Below are 16,598 nucleotides of genomic sequence, written 5' to 3' on the forward strand. Positions count from 1 at the left end.
CATCTGCTCTCTGGTTTCTCCGACTCGCACCCATCACTCCTCCTCTGGATTCATAAAAGCATTTCTGCATTATTACATCGGAGACACACTCGAGGATTACTCAGGCCAATTTACACCGAATTTGCAGATTCAGGCAATTAGAGGGCGAGCGCTGATCGGACGCTCGGTTTGAAAGCTGCGCTCTGCAAAACGCTTCCGGCCGTTTAAGAGGTTTATGAAGCTCATTTGTAACCATCTGAGCCATTTAAATAGCGAGTGGTGTTTGATGTCTGCGTTGGTGGTGAACAAGTCTTGCAGAGATCCACAGATTTGTATTCAGATGGTTTAAAATGTTATTTCTGCACAAACTGCGAGAGTCTTGACTTCTCCACTGGTGTCATTTTCTGGTTTTGACTGTTTCCATCCATTATTGTTTGGCACCGTGTTCAGTTGACTTATTTGCTGATAGTTTGGGGTTGTTATTTTGCCTTAAATCACTATTAAAATAAATGTACTTGTATCTAAAACTATCGTATCTGTTTCAAGTGCAATTCTGTATCAAGTTGCCTTCTAACTGTCTTGATCTTATCGACAATTTTAAGCAATTTCATGACCATTTTTCTATCATTAGTAAGTTTCTGCTTTCTGGATGTGGAGGAGTAACACATTCCTTAGTGACATCTTGATTTTGTAATGACAAGTGTAAGGAATTACGATTTCAGATTGAAAAATTACATTACTAATCCTGGGAATCCTCCTATAATTGGAGATTATTTGGGTACAGTTTGTTTGCTGTCATGACTCCTGTAGAATTATACACGTTTACCACAACTAGCATTAAGCTAGCTGCATAGACCGGACATAAAAGAATGACATAGCATGTAGGTCTGGGAGTGAAGAAATTGGAGAGACTTGAACCTGCATTCTTTCTAACTGCCAGCAGGGGGCAACTCCTGAAGTCAGATTCTACAGAAGTCTATGAGAAAATGAAACTACTTCTCAACTGATTTGCTACCTCAGTAAACATTTTGAAAATGAATCCATGGTCTCAATCACTAGTTTCAAGTCTTCTTTGATGCAGCATGACGTTTATCTTGTAAAAAATGGTCCCATTTAGAGTAAAATACACAATAAAATCACTACAGTAACCTGTCAGTCTGGATAGAGGTGTAGCAATGTGTTTCATGGTACATTTGAATTACATGTACAAGTTGGATTTTGTCCATGTTTTTATGTTTGTGTCCAATGTATGTTCAGTTCATGACAGTTAATGGGATCATTTAGCCATCTGTAAATATCTTGTTACACTTAGGATTATACTTAACGACATTCTAAGGAGTCGACTGCTCATTTTTTAGTACATTTAGTTTTAAGCCTGTTATTTAGTGCACAAAATTAACATCTTGATGAATATTACAGTTAACATGATATATGGAGGCTCGGTTAGTTCTCAGTCAACCACCCCTCGCTGCTCTCCAGTTTCAGCCTCTTGGCTACAAACCAATCGGTGAAGTCACGGTGGCAACCTCCACTTCATCGATACAGTCCATTATTAGATGTTGATGGTCAATAAATCCCCCCCAATGGTTCACTTAAAGACCTAAAATCTGTAACAATGATGAAATACCATTAAAGCTAAGTGAGAAGTGTGTGTTTTTATCTATTTTGGGTGAACTGACCCTTTGAGTTGGTGTTTTTGTCACTGATGTGGAGAAAAATACTGGTAAAGCACAGTATATGATGCAGAGACTCTTCTTTTGTGTCTGATCATCTTCTTTGTTGCCGCTATTCGCTAGTAGAGAGTCTGTGCTGCTTTTATTTAGAGGCAATAACGTGAAGTTTGATGATTCAGATCCACAACGTCACCTGCTCATGTGTCAACACACACAGACTTCTCTCTTCTTTTTGTGTGATCTACCACCAACAGGATTACAATTCATCCATCTCCCAATAAACTTTGTAGGATAGTTGTTGGGATATGATTTTAAACTAATCTTGCTGACATTCAAATGGGAATTGCGACTCATTTTACCAGCCGAGTCTAAAAATAGAAATAATCCGCGGTATGCATACAATAACTGGCAGCTGTTTCCCTGTTGTTCTCTGCCAACCCAGTTGTAGAGCCTCCACGCTTTTCATCCAATTTCTCCTCAAATTCAGCACCAAGGGGCTCGCTTGTGTACACCTACAGCATTTTACAGCATTTAGTGCTTTGGGTTTTTGCACACGCTGATGCCAGTGTACAGCTAAGGATTAGAGCAAGACTCAGAAATCTTCTCAGGGGAAAAAAATGCAAGTCATGTTTGTATTTATTTTTTTAGAATATGGATGGAAAAATTACATAAACCTAGTGACTTACAGAAAAAAAATAGATCATTCCATGTCTGTTGTAGCGATATAGGATTCAGGACAAATGCTTTTCAAATGCACATACATTTTAAGCTTGTCTTTGACTATTCGCAGTAGCTTTAATCGCTCTTCTCTGTGAGCACATCTGGATCTTCACTCTGAGCAGTGAAGCTTTCGTCCTCGGTCAGCTGTGGAGAGCTTTGGCCACAGGAGCACCACTAGATTCTTAAATCCTTTCCTGCTTTTCTGGCCCCCTGTCTTTGTCTGTCTTCGTACATTTGATCTAACTCCTTGTCTGTGCGCTCTGCTTCTGGTCAGCCAACAAAGAGAAATGACTCACAGTTGTCTTCATGAGAGCTCACTGATCACCACCCGCTGCAAAAAGACTGTTTAAATTAAAGCAGTATCACATTTGCTACTGCTTCTCCTGTAAAAGCTTCACACTTGTAAACACAGAGGAACTCAACCAAGCAAGTAGATCTCATGTATGTAGGTAGAAAGGCAAATCTAGAAAGATAAGTTGAGAGCTTTTTTAATTTGAGTTCAAATTATTCCTTTGAGATATACGTTTATTTGGGAAGCTTTTTCGCCAATATGTTGTTTTCTTAGTTGTGTTTCTCAAAGTTCTACAACAAAGGAGGCAAGTCCATGTCGAAATTAGCCTGACCCATAGTTTGAACTGTAAGTTATGAGAAAAACAAACCTGTTGTTGTGATTCCCAACACTTAATCAGAACGCAATGGATACTCTTTAGTACATTTTTTACCACGCAGTGTTGTCCGACAGATTATAAAACTACATGTCAGAGTAGACACCATGTGTCTGTAGCTAAGTATCTCAGTTATAATAATAATAAATTTTATTTATAAAGCGCTTTTCCAAAAACTCAAAGACGCTGTACATAAAATACAATAAGATAAAACAAAACTGTTAATTAAAATCAATAGATAGTAAAACAAGTTCAAGATAAAATACAGAATCACTTAAGGAAAGCAGATCTAAAAAGGTGAGTCTTTAAAAGGGATTAAAATGTGGTGAGGTTGGTGCAGTCACGGAGGGCATGGGGGAGGGAGTTCCAGAGTGTGGGGGCGGCAATGGCGAAGGCTCTGTCCCCCCAATGTCGCCGGCTGGTCCTGTGCGGGATGGAAAGGAGGTTTGTGTGGGAGGAACGGAGATTCCTGGGGGGGGTGTAGGGGAGGAGCAAATCGGTAAGGTAAGAGGGGGCAAGATTATGGATGGACTTGAAGGTGAGGAGAAGCAGTTTGTACTGGATGCGGTGTGAAATGGGGAGCCAATGGAGGTTCTGCAGGACGGGGGTGATATGGTCGTGAGAACAGGTTCGGGTGAGGAGTCGGGCAGCAGAGTTTTGAATGAGTTGAAGTTTATTGAGAACTTTGGAGGTGGAGCCGAAGAGAATGCTATTGCAGTAGTCAAGGCGGGAAGTGACGAAGGCATGAATGAGGGTTTCAGCGGCTGAGAAGGAGAGGAAGGGGCGGAGACGGGCGATGTTGCGGAGATGGAAATAGGCAGTTTTGGTGATCTGATTAATGTGGGGTTCAAAAGTGAGGTTGCTGTCAAATATCACACCGAGGTTGCGGATGTGAGCAGAAGGAGATAGGGTGGTGTTATCAATGGTAATGGGGGGGTGGGGAAATGGTGTGAGTGATTTAGGTCCAATAAAGATGAGATCAGTCTTGTCGCAGTTTAGCAGGAGAAAATTTTTCCTCATCCAGGATTTAATGTCGGCCAAGCAGCTGGAGAGAGAGGGGAGGGTGGTGGTGGCGGTGGTGTTGGTGGAGATGTAGAGTTGGATATCGTCGGCGTAGCAATGGAAGTGTAGGTTGTGGCGGCGGATGATGTTGCCGAGGGGGAGGAGGTACAGGATAAAGAGGAGGGGGCCAAGGACTGATCCTTGAGGGACACCATGGGACAGGGGGGCGGTGGCGGATGTGCAGTTGTTGACCTTGATGAATTGTTGTCGATTTGTGAGATATGATGTGAACCAGGTGAGGGCGGTGCCGGTGATGTTAATGGAGGATTGAAGGCGGGACAGGAGGATGGAGTGATTGATTGTGTCAAATGCTGCAGAGAGGTCGAGAAGAATGAGGATGGTGACTTGTCCAGAGTCTGAGGAGAGGAGGAGATCGTTGGTGACCTTGAGGAGAGCAGTTTCAGTGCTGTGATGAGAGCGGAATCCGGATTGAAAGGTTTCATACAGGTTGTTGGAGGTGAGATGAGTTTTCAACTGGGCAGCGACGACACGTTCTAATGTTTTGGATAAGAAGGGGAGGTTGGAGATGGGCCGGAAGTTGTGAGGGGAGGTTGGATCCAAACCAGGTTTTTTGAGGATGGGGGAGACAGAGGCGAGCTTGAGGGGTGAGGGGACACAGCCAGTACTGAGGGAAGTGTTGATGATGTTAGAGATGAGGGGGGAGATAACAGGGAGGCAGTTTTTGAGGAGGTCAGTGGGGATGGGGTCCAGGCAGGATGTGGAGTTTTTAGTTCCAGTGATGAATTTGGGCAGGTCCAGGGGGGAAACGGGCGAGAAGTGGGCCAGGGGGGGAAAGTTCAGAGGGTTTGGTGGAGGAGAGGGGGGATCAAGTGAGGTGGGAGAGGTGACAAGGCTGCTGTGGATGGAGATGATTTTGTTATGGAAAAAAGAGAGGAATAGGTTGCACTTGTCAGTGGTGAACGAGTTTGAGAGTTTGAGACAGTTGATGTTGCTTCTTTTCAGGAATCGGGAATTTTGCCTTGAAATATGCAGTTTACGTTTTGAAAGGATGCAACAAAACTAAGTAAAAGAATAAGGGTCTGACACAAGATTAAAAATCCTTAGTCCAACTCCACCTGCAACCTCCTTGTGAATCTCTTTTAAATGGGAAAATCTGTGTTGATTTGTTGACTTTGATAGCACTAACACCAAAGGACGCCTTGTGGCTTCGACAGAGAATAAGAATAAAAACTGAATTTCCAGCTAAAATCTCAGTCACCTTTTACTTCAGTCATCTTGATAAGCAGATTGTATGTAAATCTACTACATTTGGTGTCCAAATGTTTGTTCTCTTCAGTTTCTCTCACTGTTTCCTTCCTCCAGCGTTATCTCTTCATTCTAAGCGTTTCTTTCCATCTCTGTCAAACAGCCACACCTTAAATGTATAATCATATTGTTTTATACAAATTGGTTTCTTTGCGTCTGCATATATTACCCGACACCTCTGTCTTCCCTCACCTCTGTGCTTCTGTTTTATGTTTGTCTTTGCATACGGGTTTACTTGCATGTTTGTGCTGTGAGGATGCTGTGTGGGTGTTTTTATACTGGATGTAGCCTCCAGGTTGTTCCATCAGTAGCTTGTGAGAAAGACATTGAGAAAAACATGCATATGATTGTCATATATATTTTGTTTAGTTTTTACCTCCGCTTGAGTTACTTTTATGCTGTTTTTATCTTCCTACATTGATTTTTTCCTCTGCTGTTTGAAGTGCTTACTTGAGAGGAGATTTTGAAAAGATAAAAGAAAGTTTTAAAGGGATGATGAAGCTTTACAACATCTATGTAAAACCTTTTTTTCTCTCTCATCCAGACACGTTTGCCAGCAAGGTCGCCGCCATCCAGGACCAGTACGCCGACGCCTCCATCGGCAACGTCACCGGCTCCAACGCCGTCAACGTGTTTCTGGGCATCGGCGTGGCGTGGACCATCGCCGCCATCGCCTGGCGCTCCAAGGGGAAGCCTTTCAAGGTGGACCCGGGCAGCCTGGCCTTCTCCGTCACCCTCTTCACCATCCTGGCCGTGGTGTGCGTCCTCACGCTGCTGTACCGGCGGCGGGCATCGGTGGCTGGCGGCGAGCTGGGAGGGCCGCGGACTTGCAAGCTTCTAACGTCGCTGATGTTCGTCTCGCTGTGGCTCATTTACATCCTGCTGGCTTCATTGGAGGCCTACTGCCATATACCAGGGTTTTAAATGGAGAGGGGGGAGAAGAGGGAGAGAGACCTACTGCCACTATGAAGAGAGAGAGAGGGCGAGTCTTCAGGGAGGTCGGAGCAGAGGTGCATTGATGTATTTCAGCTTTTCTGTGGATGTTTTTTCTCTTTTTTTCTTGAAAAATGAGTCTCAAACACTAAAACTCTGCAGTGATGTCCAGACAAATTCTCTGCATTAGCATCCTTTTCTTACTCTCCATCTATCCAGCGAGGAGGAAACTTCCAGGATAAACACATTTTCTAGAGCTAAGGATCAACTTCTATCCTCAACAGTGGACACTGCAGTTTAATAGTTGATAAAAAGCAGATCAGAAGATAAAAGAAGTCAGAGAAAACCTGAGAAAGGAAGCTGGCGGGAACAAAACGAGACAAAAGAGAAAATCTGAGACAACAGAGAAAAGAAAACCAGGCAAGAGAAGAAGAATAGATGGACAGCAGCACCTCCTGACTCCCTCTCTCGCTCCCTCCATCTTCACACTATCGTCATGGCAACGGTGAATCCTCCCGTCATAACCTTTCAACTCTGTAACACTATCAGTGACTTATTACTTCTACATTTTTCCCCCCAAATGCACACACACAGACACACACACTCTCGATTCTCACCAACTTGCAGGCGAGATGAAAACTGACCACCTTTGTTTTCCTTCCTGGATACACTGTGCAAAGCGAGTCCCTCCACCTTCCAACACATTCACACAACCTGTACACTTCTATCCCTACGAACAGACTCTCCTCCGTCCCTCCCTCCCTCTTGCCTTACTTTTATCTCCCCCCCGTAGGAATCGTCTCAAAGTTGTGATAATGAAAATGCCGTAGTCGCCACCAACCGGTCCTCTTTTTTCAATTGAGCCAATCCCGAGTCCTTTTCCCTTTTTCCCCCCGCCCCAGCGCTATTTTTTTTCTACAACTTTTCAATGGCGTCACGTGTTGATGTTGTTACCGTGCAATTGTAAAAAAGTAAAACAACAACAACAACAAGAGAAAAAGATGTTTAACTACCGGATGAAGAGATGAAGAAAAATGGTCCAGATGTTGGAGTAGAACGTTGTCCACCTCTAAATGGGTGATTTTGTTGCAGTGCAGCAGCATTGTGCACTAAGTGTGGTGAAGTGCACCGTTTACACTACGGCCAAGCAGCAAGTTATGTAACGCCAAGAGACTTAGACACGAGAAGGACCAATCAGAATGAAGGACTGACTTTCAAGACGACGCCGATGACAGTGTTGTTGATGACAAATCAAGACTATGACCATCCCCAGTGTTTCTAAATGTACATGATAATATAAGAAACTTTTATTGATGTGTGTGAGAAAACATTGGTATTTCATTTATGTTGAGCTCCCCTCTTTGTACGGAAAACTCCGGAGGTGAAAGAGAAAGATCCGCAAAAGAGTCGGACGCTGTGAAGGAAATGTACGGCAGCTTTGAAATATCACATGACTGTTCTGCATCAGTGTCTGTGTACACAAAAACATAAAAAAACACACAAGTCTCTGTTATCCAAAGATTTAATAGAAGAACATTGTCACTTCACAGGTAGAGTTCAGTTCATTTTCAGTTTTTCTTACTTACAAACCCTCCACAAGCTGTTTCCTGTCGTTGGTAAAAACTGGCAAATCGATAAGTGTTCACACTACGGCTAAATATGCTAAATGATCTGAGATCTTTTATGGGTAAAACTGTGCTATTTATTTAGTTTTTGTGCAATGTTGGTTGACTCAGGCATGGTGTGTGTGGAAGTGAAGCCAGAATAGCTCAAAATGAGAATATTACGCCATATATCATGTAAAAAATCAGCTGTTTTGTCTGTGTGAGAGTGTTGAAGCCCAGATTAACATTATGTGGTGTCATTACTGCTGTCCTGCCCGCAGGCTGGACTGAAACTGGACAGAAGGGATGGCATATGGCTTGTCAGTGTAGATTATTATTGAATGCATTCCCCTTGTTAGCAGTAGTATAGAAAGAGGAGCTCTGCAGGAACCGAGCCGTTTTCCTCTCAGCTGCCCACCATGCTGATTGTGAACTTCAAGGAGAATCCTCCTGAGAGAAAACAATAATTTGGCTTTTTGTTGTCCTCCTAAGTGAAAAACGGGCCTGAAAACAACAATTTACCTGCCCACCATCTCCCTTTTGTTAGATATGGACAAATTAGCCGCCGCTTTCAGCCCCCATGTAAATGCAGGCTTCACAAAGGCAGCTCAGGAAAAGCCTCTGATGTAGCCTGAATATGGTCGCTGCTTGTAAAAAAGGGAATTAAGTGATTGATATGGAGCTGAGCGACGTTTCTCTGCGGGGTAAAATGCTGTTTTTGTTAACTTTCCCCTCTAATGTGACATTTTCGGTGCCACACCAGTTCCCTTTTGCATTCTGACAGCTATAAGGTGAGATATTCCAAACTTTTACTGTAGAGGATCAGTGAAAGCAGCAGTCGAAGCTTCAGACAGCTGTTTTCCAGCCAGTGGTTCGTTGATAGAAAGAGTTTGGCCTCCTGCCACGTTGCTCTCGGTCTGTTTCAAAGGGATATTTTTTTGGCTGCTAATATTTAACATTGCTGTCTGGAATTAAGACATGATTGCTGAGTTTCCACCTCATGGAGCAGCCACCCTGAAGCTCGGAGGGTTTCCGTGTCTTGGCCAAGGACATTTCAACATGTTAGGAGTAAAAAAAAAAAAACTGAGGACATGTCAAGTCCTCCACAGCATCCTCTAAGTCCATCGTCCTTGAAAAATTTCAGCAAATATTATAAAACTAAGTTGTTATTTGAGCAAATTAGCACCGAAAGGAATATTATAAAAATTGCCAAAATTATATCATTTATCAGAGCCAGGAACTGTCAAAACAGAGATAATTATTGCACTTTTGTAACTTTCTGATGGTCCAAACTCAACTAAATCTAAGCTTAAAATCGTGATATTTCCTCAAAATCACTTTTTTCTATAAGTCTCATTTCAATAGTCCAAAAATTTCATCCTCGGCACAACCATGAAGCCATCTGTGACACTTCTCGGCTGAACTGCAGGCTGTGTTTACATAGTAGCAGTCATTAGTAGTCAAGCAGGAAAGCAAATTAAAAATTTAAGTAGTTTTTGCCCAGTAGTGGTCATCAAAAAAATTCAACTGTCTATTTCTTTTACTGTGATTAATGATGTTATAGATGTTATGCTGCACAAAAGACATTTCTAGGTTCCCTCTACTTCTAGCCATGGTTGTGCTGTTTCCATAGAGGTGCAGGACTTTATATTGCAGTGAAAAATGAGCCCACAGTGAGTAAAAACACCTCAAAACTGCTTGGAGGTGATGATAACTTTAAAATACAAACATCTTCAGGCAGTTTCAGGAGCTGAAAGCGTCATTTTTACCTGATTTCTGAGCAGATCTTTGGATGTGGAATGTAAATTGATGTGAATCAGGTTTGAGTATTGGAAATTGCAGCAATCGGGTTGAGGTGCTTATCAGCAGATGAGATCAAACTCCAGGAACTAACTGCTTCTTTCAACACTACGAATGTCAACCACCGAAGTCATTCAGGATTCATATCTTTTCTGGCGGTTTATTCAATATTTATATTTCAGTCAGAGCCAGATATTGCCCCAAACTACAGAAGACATGACCTCGGTGTCCTCGGCTGTAGCTTCAGGCCCGACTGCTCGCTGACGCTGTGTTTGGATAATTGTCACGCCGCTGAAACTCCGGAACCTGCTCCAGTCTTTACTGCAGGAAGGTAGACGGAGGTCATGAGCCGGTTGACTCTCCAGGATGCCAGCTGGGCCAAACTCTTTTTTCCTCAATGACTGAGCCTTCCGTACCAGTTTAAGAATGAGTGGGCAGGATAATAGTGCTGCTGACGCCACAGGAACACAAAAACACTGGGCCAGATTTAGAAATCGAGGCTTTTTAAAGGCTGATAAGCCTCGCTGGAGGACGGCTGCGTGTGCATGCTTTATTAGTGAGCAAAGAAATGCAACCGTATTTTTAGTCTTTTTGCCTGTTGCTTAGCGACCATCTATCTGCTAGCCGTTGTCTTCTTGACTGTTGCCGGTGTGTGCGAGGCATCATGTGTGTGTCATTTAACAGTTCCCCCTTTGTGTGTGCTCGCCTTCCTTCTAGTGAATGTGACAATGTGGTTTGGTTTTTCTCTCTTTGGGGAAAAGTTCAACATGTCATGTTTTTCTACATGTATGTTTCTTTTGCTTTGTTTCTCCCCCGTGCCTCCCCTTCGTTTGCATGTGTTTCCATTGTGTATTTGTGCCTTTGTGTGTGAGTGTGTGTGGGTCGGTGTTCTAATCTCCTTACAAGGGCTCGCCCTGTGTGTCCCTGGCTGAGTCCCATATGCTAGATTAATGAATTTGAATGCCAACCTGACCCACAGTAAAAAAAAAAAGAAAAAGACCTGGAAATTGGATTCCCTGTCTAGTGTGTGTGTGTGTGTGTGTGTGTGTGTGTGTGTGTACCTGCCAGGTGTGTGAGTGTGTACCTGTCAAATGAGATTAGATATATAATAGATCCGGCTGTCAATCGAGGCTGGGAATAGATGCTGGCACTTTGCTTGATAAAGTGTGTGTTTGGATCAGTGACGTTAAGGTCTCAGCCTCCTCGTATCCTGATTGGCTGTTTGGCTGCATGTAAACGCGTGTGCAGATTAATGTTAATTCACGCACATGTGCAGAGGATCAATATGGAAATCAGTCGCTAAGCTACACACACACACTTTCTCTGCACTGCTGACAGCATCTACTGTCTTTAAATAGAACTGTGAGGAAAATGTAACACTTAAAATGAGAAAATAACTACAGTTGTGGCCTGGGAGAGGGAACTGAAATGTGTTTATTTCCTACATGATTTGCTGTGTGTGTGCGTGCGTGCGTGCGTGCGTGCGTGCGTGCGTGCGTGCGTGCGTGCGTGCGTGCGTGTGGCCCTGTGTGTGCGTCTGAGGTGCAAGTAATTGACTTTCTGATGGAAAGAATATTTGTAAAAGCATTTCTATTCAAGTAAACCTTGAAGCTAGTGGCATTGTTGTTACACCCTTTTCACAATTTTTCTGAATGAAAACTGTTCAGCAACTAATTCACAAAGACATTATTAATAATAATAATAATAATAATAATAATAATAATAACATGGATAAATACAGACAAAACATAGAACCTTGAAATATCAAAATAATCCAAAACTGGCAAAATTCTGAATCTTACTCATCCCTCTAAAACTAATTCTTACATTTTCATTGAAGAAAATCAATGGGAAAGTGAAGCTCCTCCTATTTCAGAACTCTACTCTCTGATTGGTTGTTGCTTTGGGTGACAGAATGGACAGCCAATCATAAAACAGGATCCATCCTGCTTGACTTTCTGCTTTGTATCATTGAAATTATAAAAGGAAATTTCACAATACTGACGTGAATGTCAAAAATGTATTATTTTCTCACCATTTCTTCCTGGTTACATTAAATATTTTGTCTGTATTTATTTATAGAGCTATTTCTTTTATAATGTCTTGCATATTTTGGAGCCTCTGAAGAAGAACAAGTTGTGCTTTTTGGAAATGTTTGGATATATATGTAAAGAATTTGGTACAAGTAATTCCTGAATAGTTCATAAAGAACAAAGTGAATTTACATTTTTGTGCTTTGCCACCTTTCTAATTTGGAAACATCTCCAGTATGTGTGTTTCAGACCTCTATCTATTAATCAGTGTGTATTTTCTTTGTTTTCTACTTTCTTTTCTCCCTCCCTCTCTACGTTAGCCACTCTCTACCTTATAAATATTTATATATTTTTCACTTTATACTCATGCAGCCCTATTTATGAGGTCACAAAGTGCTTTTGATAAAAATATCTGGTGTTTTAATTTTTTTTCAGTCATTTTATTATTATTATCTTATTGTACTTTTTTGTTGCATTTGTTTTCATTTGTTTTTGTGTTGTTCTGGTGATTTGTTTTGTAAAAGGACAAAAAAAATCCCTCGAAGAGTAGAACAACTTAGAATAGTAACAAACTACAATGAGTGTGCGCTTATCCTTTTGATTGTGAGTGTGTGTTGAGGGTGTGTGTGTGTGTGTGTGTGTGTGTGTGTGTGTGTGTGTGTGTGTGTGTGTGTGTGTGTGTGTGTGTGTGTGTGTGTGTGTGTGTGTGTGAATGTGCGCATTTCTTCATATCATTCCGTCCACGAGTGTGTCGATGCATGAATTAAACTCATTCTGAATACAGTGTTGATGTTGGAAACTGTCGTAGTAAAGAGTAAAGTATTTTTCAATGCTGAAAATGACATGATATGAAAAACGATATAGATGTTTACAAAGACCAAACTATTCTTTTTCTCTTTTTTTCTCAAAGGTGAAATAAAACTTGACTGGCAAATGCTCAGAAGTGCGTCCGTATCGTTTCTCCTGATGGAGAGTTTTAACTCGGTTAAGGTTGGGGGGTATTTTTCAGAATTAAGATGTTTATTTTACTAAATGCCTGGCAATTAGCAAATGGACTGCAGCATGTAATTACATTTGCACTGAAATTATTGGACTGTTTGAAAACAAGCAGCAGCACCAGTTTGTGTTTGTGTTTCTGGTGCAGATTTGAAACAGATTGAACATCCAGCCAGCAGACTATATATGTTCTGCCTACCTAGCTAAACTTCTTTTTGCAGACCAGCACACTCCCCAGTGCCACAGACTTCCCCAATCAAGACAATGCACCCTGCCACACTGCAGAAACTGCTCAAGGAACACGACCAAGTGCTGAAGTTGTTAAACTGGCCACCTTACAGCTAGAAGATCCCCGGTTTGCATCCCCACCTTCCTGGGATCTTTCTGCATGCAGTTTGCATGTTCTCCTTGTGCATGCGTAGGTTTTCTCCAGGTTCTCCAGCTTCCTCCCACAGTCCAAAACATTCTGAGGATAATTGGTAACTCTAAATTGGCTGTAGGTGTGAATGTAAGTGTGATTGCTTGTCTCTGCAATAGACTGGTGACCTGTCCAGGGTGTCCCTTGCCTTTGCCCTAAGTCAGCTGAGATAGACTCCACCCCCTCTGTGACTCTAATGAGGATCAAGCAGTGTTTAGATAATGGATGGATGGATATATATCTGTGACTCCCCATTAGTCAGAACTGAAGAAGCCTGTTGGATAAGTGGTGAAATGGCTGCAAAAACCAATAATGAGAAATCTAGTTGTTTTTTACTGAAGGGTTTTAGGTTGAAGCCTAATTTCTTTTGCTAAAATGTTCCTTTCATTTCCACTTTGAAAACAAGAATACATGTCTTTCTGTGCCAGTTTCTGTGTCTGAAACAGTTCCGTAATTAGAAATCATACTTCGTTTGAAGAATCGATCAGAGGAAATCTCCTCAGTGTGAGCAAATGTTTGGCAAAACAGAGTATTCTGATGTTTGGCTTCTCTTAGATCTTCATTTTCAGCCTCGACAGCTACAGCACGACCACAAAATGATGCATGCATGATTAGAAAAACCTGAACATGAATCACATGAACAGGACCGAATACTTAGTTCCAATCTGAAAGTGTGACATGGAGATGTTGCCAGCAATGGGACCACTTCATAAACAGAGCAATGAGACCAAAAGAAAGAGAGAAATCGCTCAATAAACTATCTGTCTGAGCAGCACTTGTTATTCTCTGTGTGGATGTTTGATTTCTGACAGGATTAATAATTTGTTCTGCATAATTCAGTTTCTGCAGCTCTGCAGACATCTCTGACTCCTGGATCTAATTATTAGTTTTTGTTCCATTTAGTGCTGCCAGACCCGAAAGTGGCCTCATTCAATATTTGATTAAAGGGGACCTTACTGATGTTCTCCTGTGGATCTTTGGGAAGCTGCCCAGAAGAAGAGGACTGGTGATGTCATAGTGATATCATCAGGATTATGTCATCTTGGGTGGGAGACTAAGAAAAAAAAAAAAATCCATGTGACAAAGTGGTGACAAGGAGTTGGAAAAAAGTGAACCATGCATGGGTGAGGAAACTAAATAGTTGCTGTATTATAGGAAATGTGGGTTCTTTGGAGCAAGATCTGCACTGAGAACTAAAAGTCAGAATATCTTTGCTGCCTTCTGCTTTGATTTTTGCCCCAACTTTGTGAAATTCCAATACTAAATCTGTAGAGTTCCTCATTAGAAGACCTTTCCAAAGCCTAAGCAAACCTTTTTATACATGCCAATGTAGTCTCCGAACACTTGAAAAGAAAAATCTTTAGAGATTTTTGGGATAAAATATGGATATGCTCAAATTCGAGTGTTGAAAATGTTCTAAAATAATCTCAATAGAGCTGCTATGAACTTTGACATGTAAAGTTAAAAGTGTTTCAACTTTAGCCAAACGTACTTAACATAGAAACATAAGAGGGATTTTTTTTTTCCTCTTAAGAAACTCCTCTCACTGAAAACCCATCATGTCTAGGGGTTGCTTTGAATGGGTGTCAGAATAAGGTGTAAGAAAAGGCCTTTTTGAAACTCAAGTAGCACTCTTAGCTTAGAGGAGGCTATTGATCCAGCTTGTTGCACATAAATAAAACTTCCATCTCTGCCCACGTTGGACACATTTCAATAGACAAAGTTAGTAAAAATGCCAAATCCATGATGCCTCATTTCTCTGTTCCTATTGATAAAAAGTGATAAGCAGGAAAAACATCTGTGTCCCATCAAACTGCTCCTGCTGGTGTCAGTTCTTTAATTGAAACTGCAAATATTGATTTTTCCACTCAAAATGAGTCTGACAAGGACTTTTGGTGTCACTGAAATCTATGCTCAGTCTCTTCACCTGGATCTGACCCCACCATGAGAGGGAGTTTACTGAGGAGCAGAGCGTCCTTTCAAACATTTGCCAGTGGTCCATCTGAGCCGAGGCCTCAGTCGCTCCAGCCAATATACTTACGTCAACAATAGGTCAAACGACTGTATGTAAAGTGAAGAAGGTCACCAGCAGCGACAAACCCACAGATAACTGCAGGTCCACTCAGCCCCACAGTGTTTCAGGCTCTTTTAGTTTGTTGGTTTTAGTGAACTAATAGACCATTTTGTTCTGTTTTCAGCTAAAAAGCTCTGAGAACTAAACTACATGCTATTTACCCAGAGTTTACAACTATCAGCTATCAGCTTAGTGGGACATTTAGCAGCTAAACAACTAGAAATTTCTTGGACAAGCTGGTGGAGACCAAAGTGGAGCGAGAAGGAGTGACTTTGTTTTCTGTTTCTGCTGACAACTGTTTGCTAACATGCAAGCATTTTCAACTTTCTAAGCAATTCAGTGTTTTATTTTGTGTTTTAGGTGGTAGCTAAAAGTCAGTGAATGCCGATTTTTTTTTTATTGTGGTCTGATTTTAACTTAGACTGTATGTAAAACTGTATAGACACATCAAAGTCAAGTCACGCATTGCTTTGTGAACTACTATCCAATGAATTTCGCTGGATTTTGGTTGATTTTTTTGTGAATGTTCTTAAAGAAAATATTAGAAGTTTTACTGATATATATGTAATCACTTTAGATATTTTTAGGATTTTTTTTGAAGATTTTTACTTTTTTTTTTTTTTTTTTAAATATTTACAAGAATTTTCTTGCCAAATTTGGGGCATTTTTTAAAGATAAAACTTTTAAGGAAAACTTTTAAGGAATTATTGAAATTTTCTTCCTGAAAGTTTTGCAAATTTTCAGAAATTTGGGGAATTTTTTTGCAGAATTTTTGGATTTTTTTCAGACAAGGAAACAATATATGTTTGTTGTCCGTAAATGAGGACAACAGGAGGATTAAGGCACTTCTGCATTGGCTTCATTTTTGAAACTTGAAGGCTACATACATCATTTATATAGTCGACTGATTTTAAATGTATCCTCAAGACCTTTCTGAAGGGCATAAATCCAAAATGTGAGCTAAACATCACGATAACTATCTTAAAATATGATTCATTTATCTGATACCATGTAAATCTGAGGTGTTAGCCTTGTTGAAATACTTGCTGTCTAACCTGGCAACCTGAAAGCTCCTTTAGCTGCCATAATTGTTATTATTGTTAAGAAATGCATTTAATATGATTTGTATATTTTATTTTGTCAAGTAATTATTTTTATTTTGTTAACTGCTCAAGGGAATCACTTTCTGTTTCATGTTGCAAGGGGGACACTTTTACGTGTGACACATATGATTTGGTTTATCGATGTATTATAAAGTTGTTCAAGACGCATATCCAGCCATAAGAAAGGCATAACGTCATACAAGGACTGAAGGGTGACGTTTGCAAAGGTAAACTGTTTTTGTTTGAAGGAACATTCTTCTTTTTGATCATTT

The 16,598-nt window shown here is 41.0% G+C and overlaps 1 protein-coding gene across 6 annotated transcripts in view; it reads left to right on the forward strand.

The window, feature by feature from the left end:
* LOC111588381 (sodium/calcium exchanger 1-like) overlaps window positions 1-12,678 on the forward strand; it is a 160,552-nt gene extending 147,874 nt beyond the window's left edge. For all 6 annotated transcript variants that reach the window (XM_055007894.1, XM_035943128.2, XM_035943126.2 and 3 more), the window contains one exon: window positions 5,910-12,678. In XM_055007894.1, the coding sequence (XP_054863869.1) occupies window positions 5,910-6,289 (380 nt within the window). In that variant the 3' untranslated portion in view covers window positions 6,290-12,678. The remainder of the gene's footprint in view (window positions 1-5,909) is intronic.
* The last annotated feature ends 3,920 nt before the right edge of the window (window positions 12,679-16,598 follow it).

Source organism: Amphiprion ocellaris, chromosome 23 (genome assembly GCF_022539595.1).
Source record: "Amphiprion ocellaris isolate individual 3 ecotype Okinawa chromosome 23, ASM2253959v1, whole genome shotgun sequence".
NCBI lineage: Eukaryota > Metazoa > Chordata > Actinopteri > Pomacentridae > Amphiprion > Amphiprion ocellaris.